This window comes from Triticum aestivum, chromosome 3D, assembly GCF_018294505.1.
Source record: "Triticum aestivum cultivar Chinese Spring chromosome 3D, IWGSC CS RefSeq v2.1, whole genome shotgun sequence".
Taxonomy (NCBI): Eukaryota; Viridiplantae; Streptophyta; class Magnoliopsida; order Poales; family Poaceae; genus Triticum; species Triticum aestivum.
In genome coordinates, this window is record NC_057802.1 from 450,205,855 (window position 1) to 450,219,400 (window position 13,546).

Sequence of the window (13,546 nt, forward strand, 5' to 3'; positions counted from 1 at the left end):
GCTGACCTTTTTGTGTGACGCCCGACACGAAGGCGCCACACTACACTGTGCAACGCCTCACAGATAGGCGCCACACGGCCAGCGTCGCATCCGTGTGATCCGAAAATTACTAAGTCAGTGTGCAGCGCCTAAGAGCTAGGCGCCACACTATACAGTATAGTGCCTAGCTCCTAGGCGTTGCACTAGTGCAGCGCCTAGCTCTTAGGCGTTGCACTGAGCTAGGCGCTGCACTAGTGCAGCGCCTAGCTCCTAGGCGTTGCACTAGTGCAGTGCCTAGCTCCTAGGCGTTGCACTAGTGCAGCACCTGAGAGCTAGGCGCCACGGGTCAGCCGCATGAAATAGTTTTACGGACAGTTCATTCTGTGATTTGATTTCGTCTATAGATCAAATTTATCAAATTTGCCGTCAGCCCCATCAGAGCTGCTCGTTGTCAAAAAGGAATAAGAAAGCTTGATGACGGTGAGAGGCAGGAAGGAAACGGAAGCCCGTATGAAGGTGCTGCTTTAGCGGCTCAACGCTTATCACGTGCGGGCCGGGGGCCGGAGCGCTCCCCGCCACGCGATCCGCGGCCCCCCGGGCATCGGACGGCTAGGGCGATGAACACCAGCCGACGCGCACACACGGGTGACGTCGACGCGGCGGCGGAGCGTGACGCGCGCGCCCGTGATGTCACGGTCGGGCGAGCCCGGCTGCTAGTGCCGCGTCGCGATCCGCGCGCGCTGCATGGACCCACGGAGCGGAGGCCCAGGAAGCGACGAAACGCACGGGAAAGTAGGAGCTTGTACAGGGCTCCGGCGTGCGACGTCCGAGCGAGCGACGTACGTGCCGTTAACTCACAAGTTTCACACGTCCAGCGCACCCGTCCGTGGTCTTGGCCTGTGCGTGCAACGGTCGCACGATAAGCGAAGTCCGTCGGTCAAACACTGCCGATGGATACGGTCACATTGGCTAAAGGCTAATGCCATGGTCGCGATCATCTGCGCACGGACAGTGGAAAATGTGTCTGCCTACGTGTGCAGTAGTATGTCGTTAACACCGCAATTATGAGACGTGTCTACTTTCAACATGCTTTGATTTGATTCGTCTTTTCCATAAAGGAAGTTTGAACCGGGCCAGCTTTCCAAGTTTCAATAACTGTTGTATATCGTTTCTTTTTTAGAGGTGATTTGATGCGCATATTCTTTTTGGGAGATGTTAAAAATCTGACATCATATTTTAAACGTTTTGAGTGAACACTCCAAATTTGTCATGCGAAAACAGGTAAATTTGTCATGTTGTTGTATAAGATTTGCCATGTTCTAAAGCGAAAATTGCCTTGTAGTGTAGAAAATTGTCATGCTGCAGCGAGTAATTGCCATGCATTTGATCCAGATCCGACGTACCTAAGGGCATCAAATTTATGTTGGGGTCCTTGTTTTTTTATATAACAACTCGTCGAATATGAATAGCTAAGCACAAACTGAATGGTCTTCCTGTTCTTTGAAAAAAGATTGATATGCCTCAGTATGAACACTGATTAAAAGTTTAAAACATGCAACCATCATTATCACAATGTATCATGTGTAGGTAAATTCATATGATCCAGATAAGGCTAAGACAACCAATAAGTAATATGGATTACATGCATGATGCAACCACACACACTGGTCCTATTAATAGAACGACATCTACATTAGTTGCACAAAGCCCGCGGTGCAATCGCTAAGTGGTTGCACCCAGGGAACAGAGGCTCCCCCGCCTTCACAAGTTGAAGTGAAGATCAAATATGGATCTAGTGGATATCCTTGTAGATGGCCTGCAAAAAAATTAAAACTCTAATCCTGTTAAAACAGAATCACCATAACAACTTTCACATGGATTTAAGCCTTAAACATTGGGTCTAAACCTGTCAACCAATTTCTGAACATGTTCGTGATGCTCATGGGTCGTTGAAGATTGAAACCAATGTGAACTATATGGCCTACAAGTCATGAAAAATGTCACTAGAAAAATAAGTGGTGGATCGTTTCCTCCTAGTCATAATAATACTTTAACAACCTTGGCATCCATGTTTCGCCAAGTTGTCTCTTTCCTAGACCACTCATTTACACAGATACCACATAAAGCTCTTGATTTTCAGCGGGAGCTTGAGTTTCTAAATGTTTTACCCATGAAACATGTACCCCTTGTTGACCATGTTAGCATACATAGATCGCACCGAGAAGACACCCAACCCGTACAAATTTCAGTGGAGGGCATTGAATTCTTGTGACAAATTAAACCTCACCAACCTATTCATGAGGTGTAACTAGGCCATCCGCTTATTACCAACAAGCGCACACCAAAAGTTAATATTTCATTGGTATATTTAAAAAAACATCAACCACAGAAACATGTTGACGTTAAGCGATATGATATAAATTCAGATATTGTTGGCTAAGTTCCCTCACCCATGTGTTGGGCAAAAAGATCTTGTGCCCATACTATTCCTAGTCTTGGAGGAACTTCTACAAAAAAAAACCTTCCTTGACCCTCACCAAACCTCTAGAAGCCGAATGGGCCGTAGCTCTTAAGCTTCTTGAAATTTAAAAGGTGCTTGCTATTTTCAGAAATACACACATATCTGAATATTGGCATGAATAAAAAACTTGCACATCTATGTGACCGATGTGCCATATTTCCTTTTACAATAGATGTAAATTACCTCTCACCTGCCCATCATTTAGATGACCAAAGTACCAATCTATAGTCTGCCCCCCACATCTAGAAATAGTTTCATCTAATTTCTATAATCATCCCAATATCATTCTCTACATCCTATTCCCAGCTCCATCAATGTGTTATAAATAATCTTGCACAAGAAGATAGTACAAGTTTCATAACTATTTTAATAACCATGCTAACTTTTTATGACATGAGTAAATATTTCTATTTTTTAATAGTTCTCTATATTTCGCCTGTTTTTACTTACTAACTTACGGTTCATTTTCTTAAGCCACCCTTTTACACACTAGGTTTATTGGTTGAAAAGAGGTAGCTTCCAATATATTTGTTTGAAAAGAGCTAGTTTCTAGAATATTTGATACCAACTTTCCGAAAATGTGACTTGGAAACTTATTAAAACTTTTGCTTTTGGACTAAACATGCTATTCTAAAACCACTTCACTATTGTCTTTGTTTCAATCGGATATTCAAAACAAGATTCATATTGATGATTTTTTATCTATTTTATTTTGCACTATTGTGTATTTAAATTTTGCACTAACTAGTACTATGATTTAATACTAGTGTGTAATGCACCTTTTGGAATGTGTGCATTTGTAGACTGAGTCCATTGCATTGTGTTACGCAGAGTTTATTGCATTTTTAGTGTCCTCTAGTGATTTTTTTTAGCTATCCACTACACTTTTCGTTGCTAGAGCCAACTATCGTTTCCATTTGAATCTACCGTGTTTTTTTGTTTGAATCAACTCCATTGTGTGCTTGGTCTATAATATTTCTTGGTAATTATTTTAAGCAAGAAATCACTACGAAAAGAATTTATAGAAGATAAAAACAATAGAAAATACCGAGAGAGAAAATCAGGTTAAAAAACTAAAACAGATTGAAAATAAAGATGAACAATATACTCTAATAAAGTGTTTACTGAATGTAGTAGGGAGGAAGACCCTTTGATAAAATGAGAACACCTCTGAGGAAAATGAACCAAAGAGGAAAATAAGGGGAGAAAACAAAAGCGGGGAAATCATCAGGTTGAAAGCTCCAGCTTGATCAAAATTGACTGGAGAAGCACACACCGTAAGACGATTTAGTTGCACACATTACATCTTACAAATACCGTATATATAGGGACAGGGTGACCTGTATATGGCCTGTACGTACACGTACACGTACACGTACATCAAACATAGCTGGAGTAGTTAAGTAGGCTGACAAGCAAAAAAAAAAAGTAGGCTGACAAGCGGGTGTGTCGTCGTCGTAAACACCCGCGAAAAAACCGCTGCGTTTGCGCTTCTCATGTAGACTCTCTGAAACTCAATCTACATATATCATCGACACGATCAGTCACGCTGCCCCTCAAGGAATCATGCCGTCGCCGCCTGGGCCATACGATGAGGACGCAGCGAAATACAGCGCGTCCGTCACGCCGTAGTCCATGATGTCCAACCCCAAGTCGTCAGACGTATCGAGCGAAAGGCCGGACGCAGACGGGCCGTCGCCGGCGCGGCCCTGCGAGGGCGATCCGTCCGGCGTGCCGGCCCCGGACCCGGGGTAGCTCTGGTGGTGGCCCTGCAGCACGCAGGCGAGGGATGACACGAGCGCCTGCCGCTCGAGCTCCTCCTTGGAGCCGCGGTCCAGGCCGGCGCCGCCCCGCTGCTGCTGCCTCGGCTGCATCCCGGCTGAGAAGCCGAGCGGGTCGGGCGTGGAGCTACGTGCCGCCGCCTCGGGCTCGGCCGGCGCCATGTTGTGGCACGTGTGCTCGTGGACGTAGGTGACGGTGTACATCGTCTGGTCGCCGTCGCTGTGCTGCTGCTGCGGCTGCTGCTGCACGAGCTTCGTGGCCGGGCAGCTGCGCTCGCGATGGTAGCAGCATCGGTAGTAGCACCTGCGTGTACACGTACACAAGTAGGAGTAAGAACTAAGATTCGTTTTAGTGTCTCTTCTACACATGTCCAGCAGGAGTATTATCAGGTAGGTAGGAGTATTCTGTCTCATCTTAGCACATGACGGCTAGTAGCTGGCAATACGCGGTGACGTCGCTCGAGAGCAATTATTTAGCAGTTGGTGACGTAAGGAGATGTCTCTAATAAACAGTACTACTAACGTCAAATCAGTAACGACCCAATAATCATTCACCGTGGTAATTAACACACAGTAACACACACGAGGATCCCGCTCCCCGCGCGCCACAAAACGTAACTTTCAGGCATGAAAATTGCGGATGGTCAAGAAAACATTCTCTTTACCTAAAAGAGAGCATGGGTCAGCATCAAAACTGGCTTTTACTTTGCCGATGCTTTCAAACGTGTGGCCGTGTGGGGAACTGGGGATCCGATCGGCTGCTCATCAGGATCAAGCATCCTTTTTGAGGCGCGCACGGTCGCTGCGTGGCAAGCGCGCAACATTTTGCGTTTGTCCTTTGCGCGCTTCGCTTTCCGGATCTCCCGGTGCCATCGCGTGGCCATCCCAAAATCGGAATGAACCTAATCTTGCACGTTTTCCTATTATCCCGTACGCGCTCTCGACAAGCATCACGATCTAAACCTTAGCTATGATTTTTAGGAGCATGTTCTTTTTTCTTGTTAGAGCGACATGGCAACTTAATCACTCATCATCCGTTGATTAATTAGTTATCTGGATAAGATAAACAACAGGAACGCCGAGATATATAGAGATGAACTGACCTTGGGAAGCTTGTCCTCATGATCCTCTTCTGGCCGTATTTCCTCCATTGGTACCCGTCGGAGTACGGCGAGGAAGTCACTGTTACTCTGTTGAAGGAAAAATGGACCTCACACAATCAGATCCCCACATAATCGACTTGCTTTGTTTCTCGACCATTTTGTCAAAGCTTCTACCCTACTGCAGGTATGTAGTAGTACGAGCAGCTAGGCGACTCACTTTCTAGGGACGCCGTCATCTCTAGGACGGCGCGCGCTCGCGGCGCCGGTGGCAACGACGGCCGCCTCTTCCGGTGGCGGCGTGGTCGGGGTCGCGGCCGGGGCGGAGCCGCCCATGATGTTGATGCAGACGGAGAAGGCGCGGGACACCTCCTGCAGGATGAATGCGGCGGTGGCCTCGGCCTGGCCCTGGCCGCGCAGCGCCCCCAGCGCCTCCGCCTGCAGGTGCGCCGTCAGCTGGTGCCCGTGCGTCAGCTCCCTCAGCACCGCCTCGTGCTGCTCGTCGGCCGCCGCGGACTCGTAGCCGGCGACGCCGCCGTTGGGGTTCATGATGAGACGGGACTGCGTCTGCATGGTTCTGGAGTTGTGCTGCCTCGCGAGCTGGCCGCCGACGCCGTTATCTATGGAGCGAGAGTTCCTGTGAGCGCAAGAGTTAATTTGTTGAAAAGTCTAGTAGGCTGGCTAGGCAGCTTTGGTGGCGGGGCGGGCGGAAGTAGAGGCTGCACTTGCACGAGGGCTGCTAATATATAGAAGGGGTGGGGAGGAAGCGTCGTCGCAGCTCAGGCAGTTGGGAGCGATTCACTGTAAACCTGGCTTGGGGCTGGGGGACGCTTTTACGCGGTGTGGTGGACTCGGTGCAGACCCTGCACGAAGTCGTTCTTTAATTAGCAAGGGAGATCTGCAAATAGCTAGGTTCAGAAACGAAAAAGGATGCTCTATTTGTACAGGCTTATATATATATTTTTGAGCAAAAGAGGGGATCCCCTCCGATTTCATCGACGAAACCATCACACGAAAACGACTTTAGGTAGCAACAGTATCAGCTCCCTAGACAACTAACCCCTTAACGGAGGGGTGTACTTGCCTTAGAAGTTCAAGTTTAAACCAACTAATATTACCTAAGCCACAGGCGACCAAGATAGAGAGGGAGTGCAGCCCCGAATCGAAAGTAAGCAAAACAAGCACACTACCATCTACCAAACAGGAACAGAAACCAGGTCCGCTTCAGCCTGCCAGACGTAGCACTCCCGGCCTCCATCCTTGCGATGTCTTGTAGATATCATTTGCTACTCGTTCGATAGGATTGTAAAAAATATATGGAGTGGCGATTCTAGGAGAAGCTGGGGAGGGGGTGAATCGCCCAAAAGAACTGGCCCTCTATGTATTATACTATGCGCTATAATTAATTAAAGATAGTATCATACTAGTATCATATATACTGTATATTCATGATACTAGTATATGACACTCTCCACTATACTCGTGATTTCTTACCGTGGAAAAAAATTTGGAGGCGAAATGATGAACTCATGTTTTCATCCGAACAAAAATATGATGTTAGGTAATGTAAATGTTTTCAAAGAGCACACGGTTCACTCACGAAAGCCATGTGTCCACTAAACCGTGGCCGATGCACCCCCACCCCTCTGCCACGCACGCGATCTGAGTCGTGCGTTCTGATTGGCCAGAACCCAAACCCCACGGATCGTACGTCTGCACCTTTGGATTCTCCTTGATCGAACGGCGATCCCCATCCCTTTCGACAACACATGTAAATGTTTTCAAATAGCCCCTCCCAAAAAAATATTTTTAAAATGCACACGGTTCACACACGAAAGCCGTGTGCCTACCAAACCGTGGCCGATGCCCCTGCTGCACGGGCGATCTGAGTCATGCGTTCTGATTGGCCAGAACCCAAACCCCACGGATCGTACGTCTGCACCGTTGGATGCTCCCAGATCGAACAACAATCCTCATCCCTTTCGATAGGAAATGCAGTCCGGCTAGGAATTGATTTATATGCCAACATGCACGGTAAATGCCAAAAATGTCTTACATATAGCACACGAGACCTGAAATGCGCCAGCAAATCAAACCCGTGGTAAAATTATGATTGGTTTACGTGGGAAAAATTTAGAGGCGAAACGATAAACTCACGTCTTCATTTCAAAATTAGTACGTCTTCATTTCAAACGAAATTATTCTGTTTGTGCACATGAGCGCTTAGAGGCAACCGTTTGCATAGGCCTTTCCGTGCGCGCGGCGACCGGGGATATTTTTCACCCTTTTCACCTAGGCCGCCAACACCCCCCACCGTCCGCACGCATTTCACTCAACTAGTCCACCCAATCTCCTTCGCCAGCTCACCCCCAGATCCACAGCATAACCCTCTCCGGCGCCACCATGCTCACCCCGGCCGTGTGCCCGCTCTTCGGCGTCAAGCCTACCTCCACTGCGGTTCCAACACGCGGCGGCCCGCGCCTCGCCGTCTTCGTTTGCTCGCCAGCCGCCCTCGAGCATATCGATGCAGTAACCCTCGCCTCTCCTGTGGTCCGGCCGGGTTTGCATTAAGAAGCCTGTTAGTTACTGCTCTCCATCGCGGTGAGGAATATTTCCTCGCAATCCCTCTTCCAATTTCATTCCGTATGTTCCCAAATTGGCTACAAAATAACAGAGAGCGTATATATGTTCATTATCTACCTTCCTTACTACATATAAGCTGTATTTATTCCTATAAGTTACTGCCTATTTACAGATCGCGGGCGCCCGAGTCACACAAACTTAACAAATTAGCCGTACATTTTCTAAATTTTTGCATGGCATGTTTAGAAAGCTTGATACCAAGTTGTTAGTTTTATGCTTATCCTACTTTCCTGAGTTTCGCATGTGTTCTCTGTAGATGCCGAGTAGCAGCGACAACACTCATTCAGGCCATGTATCTTTATCTGATTCGGACAACCCTAGGTCTTCAGCAGATTGTGAGGGATCAAGTAGTCTTGAAAGGGATAGAGCTGCAGCAATTACCCTTCCGGTCAGGACACGGAGGAACGCTCCAAGGAAGCCCACACACCAGCCTAAAGGTGTATATGAAGTAACCGAGATTGATTTAAAGTCCTGGGCTCCAACTAAACCAGATAAAGCACGCATGAGGTTCAGGAGTGTGTGTGGATTTGTTGGTAGGGTAAGGCTCAACATTAATCTGCCAGGGTTTTGGAAGGCTGACACAGAAACATGGCGAAGGATAGTCTGGGAGATCATGGATCACTTCAACGTTCGAGAGCAGTGGAGAATGCAGGTGGAACATGCTGCACTGAAGAAGGCTAGGGATGCTTGGAGAAACTGGAAGCACGTGCTGTACAAGAAGTACTTGAGTGAAGGCAAAAACCCAATCCCCACATACCCCCAAATTACAATGGCAGACTCGGTAGAATTCAAAAGGGTCAGGGCAACTAAAGAGTTTGCTGAGAAGAGTTTCAAGCAATCGGAACTTCAGAAGAAGAACATACACCCCCACCGTATGGGTGTGGCAGGATACTACGGCATGAAACTGATATGGGAACAGGAGGACAAAGAAGCAGTAGCGGCGGGTGGGAATCCAGCCTTTAGTGAAATCAGGGGCGAACGCGCCAGAGACTACTTGTGGGCACGTGCGAAGAGGCGTGATGATGGAACTTATTACTTTGAAAACACACGTGACGCCAAACTGTATGAAGTGATGTTAGAGGCTTCCAAGATCACTAGAAGGTTCTACAGGAACTCAGGGCCATGTGACATTCTGTCCATTGCTCTAGACACAAAAGAGCCCCTTGGCCATGCAAGGGGTATAGGTGTTAATGTCCCGCATAAGAGGGCTTTCACACTCAGCAAAGAAGAGAGGCTCAACATGAAAAAAGCGAGGAGTGAAATGAAGCAGAATGCATTGTATGAAAGGTTGAAGAAGGAGATTTATCCGGCTGTTCGAAAGGATGTTGAGGAGTCAATGATGATGCAGAAGACTCTAACACTGACAGATAGCCAGCAGATGGGAGGGGAGGCGGGCATGGAGGATGCTGCTTATTGCGCGCCAACACCGCACAAGAGTAGCTGTGCATCAGCTGACCCCAGCACACTGAGACTGCAACTGCTCGTGATGATGCTATATCTGATCTATCTAGAATGAAAGACAGACTGAAGAGCGTGCTTACACATTATGAAGGTACATTAAAATGTGCATCAGCCTGGGTTTTCCCACCCTTCTTGGAAGATGGCATCTTCTTGGACAATGTGCCATTGAAGCCGGGCTGTGTGAAGTACTACGTGACTGAAGTAAAGCCTGGATTCAATGAATTTGCCCTAATGAATGTCCTAGGAGACTTCTATGAGCAAAGGACTTGGGAGAAGCACTGTTACATCACATCCAGTGGTCACGAAAGAAAATAGAGTTCATCGATGAGATTCCTGAAGCCCCGCCAAGAGCAACCACTGTCGCCCCTCAACCGGTGACGCTCTCCTTGCCACAGCAGCTCTCGTGGGCTGATGCATCAACCTGTGATCAGTCGGCCCGAATTTGTGGCGTACAGGCCATGTCATCCTCCGCCCCAAAAGTAGCCTGTGGCAAGGCCTACAACTGCTGATGACGCACCATCAGTTCAGATGCCGGCCACTGAAGCAGCGGGGGGAGACCCAGCTGCGGCACATGCTCAGCAGACAAACCTAGTGGAACAGACTACTAAGCAGTCTGATGCTTCGGAACCGCCTGCTAAGTAGTCTATAGGTCCAGAACCGACTGCTCATTAGTCCGTCGGTCCGCAGGCGCGTGATCAGCATACCAATGCGTCAGCACTTCCTGCTCAGCAAACCAACGCGTTGGCACGACCTCCTCAAGTTGGCACCACCTGCGCAGAAACCCGACATGGCTTCAACGCATGGTCAGCAGTCTGATGCCTCTGCTCCTACAGCCTAGCAGTCCGTCACAGCAGCACCGCCAGCTCAGTGGTCTGGCATAGATAAACCGTCTGCTAAGCAGTCCGTCCAAGCTTCACCGTCTGCTCGACAGTCTACCTTGCAGCCAACCAGACGTTCTGCCAGAAATGCTTCAAGTACCAAGAAGGAAGTGGCCAAAAAGGTTACACCCACGAGGAAGCGCAGCGGGAGAGTGAATAGGAAAGAGAACGATTGCCTCTTACTTAAAGCACTCATCGCCCAGAACCAAATTAACAGCAGCTTGTTCGAATCGGGGAGTAATATTATTTCTGACGCCATGGATGATGAAGAAGTAGATTTGTTGCTTGCTAAAAGTAAAGCAGACGTACTTCAAGCACGCAAGTACGTCCATGGCAAGCCATTTCTTGTTGGTGAATACTTTGATGAGTCCATACAAGGCTGTAAATGATAAACAACTAACTGCATTTTATTCCTCTTAGGGGATTGAACGCGCAAAGAAGAAAAAGGGAGAGTGTGTATTTCATAGATCCTGCATTAACAAATGGCACAACATTAGATGGTAAGGACCGACGGGACTGGGCCATTAACGCGGTCATCCGTATCTCCGAAAACACGTCCCATGCAGAATCATTTCTCTGGCTATATCATGAACGGTAAGTCAAGTAAACAACCACGCATACACTGATTGTCTTTCAGATTTCGACATCATTCGTAAGTTCATGGCTTTCTTAATATGTAGCGATCACTGGATATTGGTATTCATTGTTCCAAACAAGAACACAGTTTAGTACATTGATTCTCTCATAGAGTCAACAAACGCTCAAGATCTGACGCATGTTCAGCAATTCTTGGATAGGTATTGAATTCTATGATGTTGAAATTAATTTGCATTCATATCTGGTTCAATAATTGATGTTGTCAAAATTCATCATCATTTGCAGTGTGCTCGCATTGTGGAAAACTAAACCAGGGAACCTGTTCAAGACGGAACAACCCCTGCAGCATGAGATCGTTTCTCCGGTAACACACTGAAATCCATTATTTTCGGAAAATTTATCCAACAGTCTACAAATACCTTTCCTTACGCTAGTCAAATGTTCAAGCTTCTAAATAAACCTCTTTCTATTTTGTCCAAAGAAAAAATAATACATCTAACACCGGTTAGGTTGTTCCTAACAGGACAAATACATGACTAATTCTGTACAAAAAAATTCAGTGTCCACAACAAGAAGCAGGGACCAACCTTTGTGGATACTATGTTTGCACACACATGATCTCCATCTGCAAATCTGCTGATAGTTGTGATGATCCTCGCGAATTAGTACCAGTAAGTCTATCTTAATTAATATCTTCTACTCCACTAATATGGCACGTTCTGATCTTAAAAATACTGCAGCTCATCTTAAAACTGAGGACCCCTGAACCGCTCCCGGCTGGTGAATTGCTGATGATTCGGAGATTTATCTGCGACTTCTTCCTGGATCACTACATCAATCCCACTGGTGATAATGAAGATTTCAGCATGCATTCTCCTGAAACATTGAGTAAGAGTTAGCCGCTAAACATATAACACATGGATCCATTGTTTTCCATCTGATGAGGTCTTCGTATTTCGTACACTATGATTAATTATGTAATGCATACATGTGTGAAAAAATCATTGGAATTTAGCTACCATATGTTCAATTGCAATTGTTGCGAAATCTGATGAATGTTCTTCCTGTGGACACTATTTGTTCAATTGAATATTGTGGCGAATTTGCTTTTTGCGTGCCGATTCAAAATAGGATATTTTTGTTTATTTGTTTAATTGAATATTGTGGCGAATTTTCTTTTTGCGTGCCGATTCAAAATGAGATAATTTTGTTTTAACCTAGCAATTGCACCGCACATAGTTCAACTAAATGAGTGTGTGCGATCCACATCGGAAAGCATACGTTAATCGTAGCGGAACCGTCGGTGATACACAGCAGATCGCAAACGATTTGCAGCGCTACTACGTGTGCGTAGGGTCTCCGGAACCATTTGTGATATCGCGTTATCGCACACGAGAACCGGGAGTAAACCGTGCCCAATGCAAAGTACAATCCCAGTCATAATTTTTCAGGAAACGTGTGGGATCCCAAACGAAAAGCACACGTCACTCGTGCGGCAACCATCGATGATACCCAACAAATCACAAATGGTCTGCAGCACTTGTATGTGTGCGAAGGGGCTCCTGAACCGTTTGTGATAGAACATTATCGCAGACGGTAATTGTTGGCAAACGTGTGCGATGGAGTCTAGCATGGCAGACGGGTTACGCAGAAAACGCGTGTGCGATGGGGCACAAATTGCACACAGTTCATATGTTGGCCCGTGTGCCTTACATACTGTTTCCCAAACGGTTCGTTACGACAGACCGTATGGTTTCACTGCGTCATTAGAAACGCTTAATCATCGATACCACACGTGCGAAAGAATTTAGTGTGTGCTACATCGCATACGATTACATTTTGTAAGGCCTCTGGATCACTGCTCCATATCCCCGACGGTTTCTGGGTCGTGTGGGAAGGACACCCTATCGCACACACTCACTTGGCGACGGACCAAATGCCGTCGCGGAAAGGGGTTAAAAACCATTTGTTTAGGACTGACGCGCACCATTGATTGTTCCAGATCTTGTCACATATGGGTATTGCTGCTGCGAGATCCTTGCCCCCATTCTTTCTTGCTCTCTCTCTTGTGTTGTAGCTTCTAAATCTGTCACCTTCTTCCTCTTTTTTTCTGTACTGCCATTCCTCTCTTCCCCCTACCGAATCTCCCCCACCTCCGAGGCGACCTCCAAACCTATCCATCTATCTTTTATTCCTCCAGCGGCAAGGTGAGAAACCCTAATTTGTCCGCCCTCCCTTTAGCAAACCCTAATGAGGGGAGAGGGAGCTGTTTATATAGGCAAAGGCTCCCGAGAGCTTATTTTTTTTGTATGTGTCTTCAGCATTTGGGCTAGGCCTTAAGCCCATCCATCCCTCTAAGTCAGCAACCCAATTTTCTAAAATCTCATCGTCAAAAATATCTATCTGATCCATATATCTAGTGTTTTGTCTGTCAGTCACAGTACTCACCACACATTCAGATACAGTAAGAATGTGATCATCGTGCCCAATTCCTGACCAGTAATTAGGTATATTTGGGATCATTTCCATTCTTTTTTTGACTACTTGACCATCTCGACAGCCATTACTTACCCTACTTTCTATCAT

General features: G+C 46.8%; 1 protein-coding gene across 1 annotated transcript; it reads right to left on the minus strand.

The window, feature by feature from the left end:
- Positions 1-3,712: 3,712 nt before the first annotated feature.
- On the minus strand, positions 3,713-6,080 carry LOC123074917 (WRKY DNA-binding transcription factor 70). The gene is made up of 3 exons (XM_044497643.1): positions 5,602-6,080; positions 5,385-5,471; positions 3,713-4,585 (listed from the first exon to the last, which is right to left on the minus strand). The coding sequence occupies exons 1-3, from the start codon at positions 5,952-5,954 to the stop codon at positions 4,057-4,059; spliced, it is 969 nt and encodes a 322-aa protein (XP_044353578.1). The 5' UTR covers positions 5,955-6,080; the 3' UTR covers positions 3,713-4,056.
- Between the last annotated feature and the right edge of the window lie 7,466 nt (positions 6,081-13,546).

What these genes read in the sequence shown, in the direction of transcription:
- LOC123074917 (XM_044497643.1), bottom strand. Translation starts at nt 5,954, where the DNA reads ATGCAGACGCAGTCCCGTCTCATCATGAACCCCAACGGCGGCGTCGCC. An exon ending in GATGACGGCGTCCCTAGAAA is followed by an intron (nt 5,472 to 5,601) that starts GTGAGTCGCCTA and finishes TTCCTTCAACAG; the next exon opens with AGTAACAGTGACTTCCTCGC. An exon ending in ATGAGGACAAGCTTCCCAAG is followed by an intron (nt 4,586 to 5,384) that starts GTCAGTTCATCT and finishes GTGTACACGCAG; the next exon opens with GTGCTACTACCGATGCTGCT.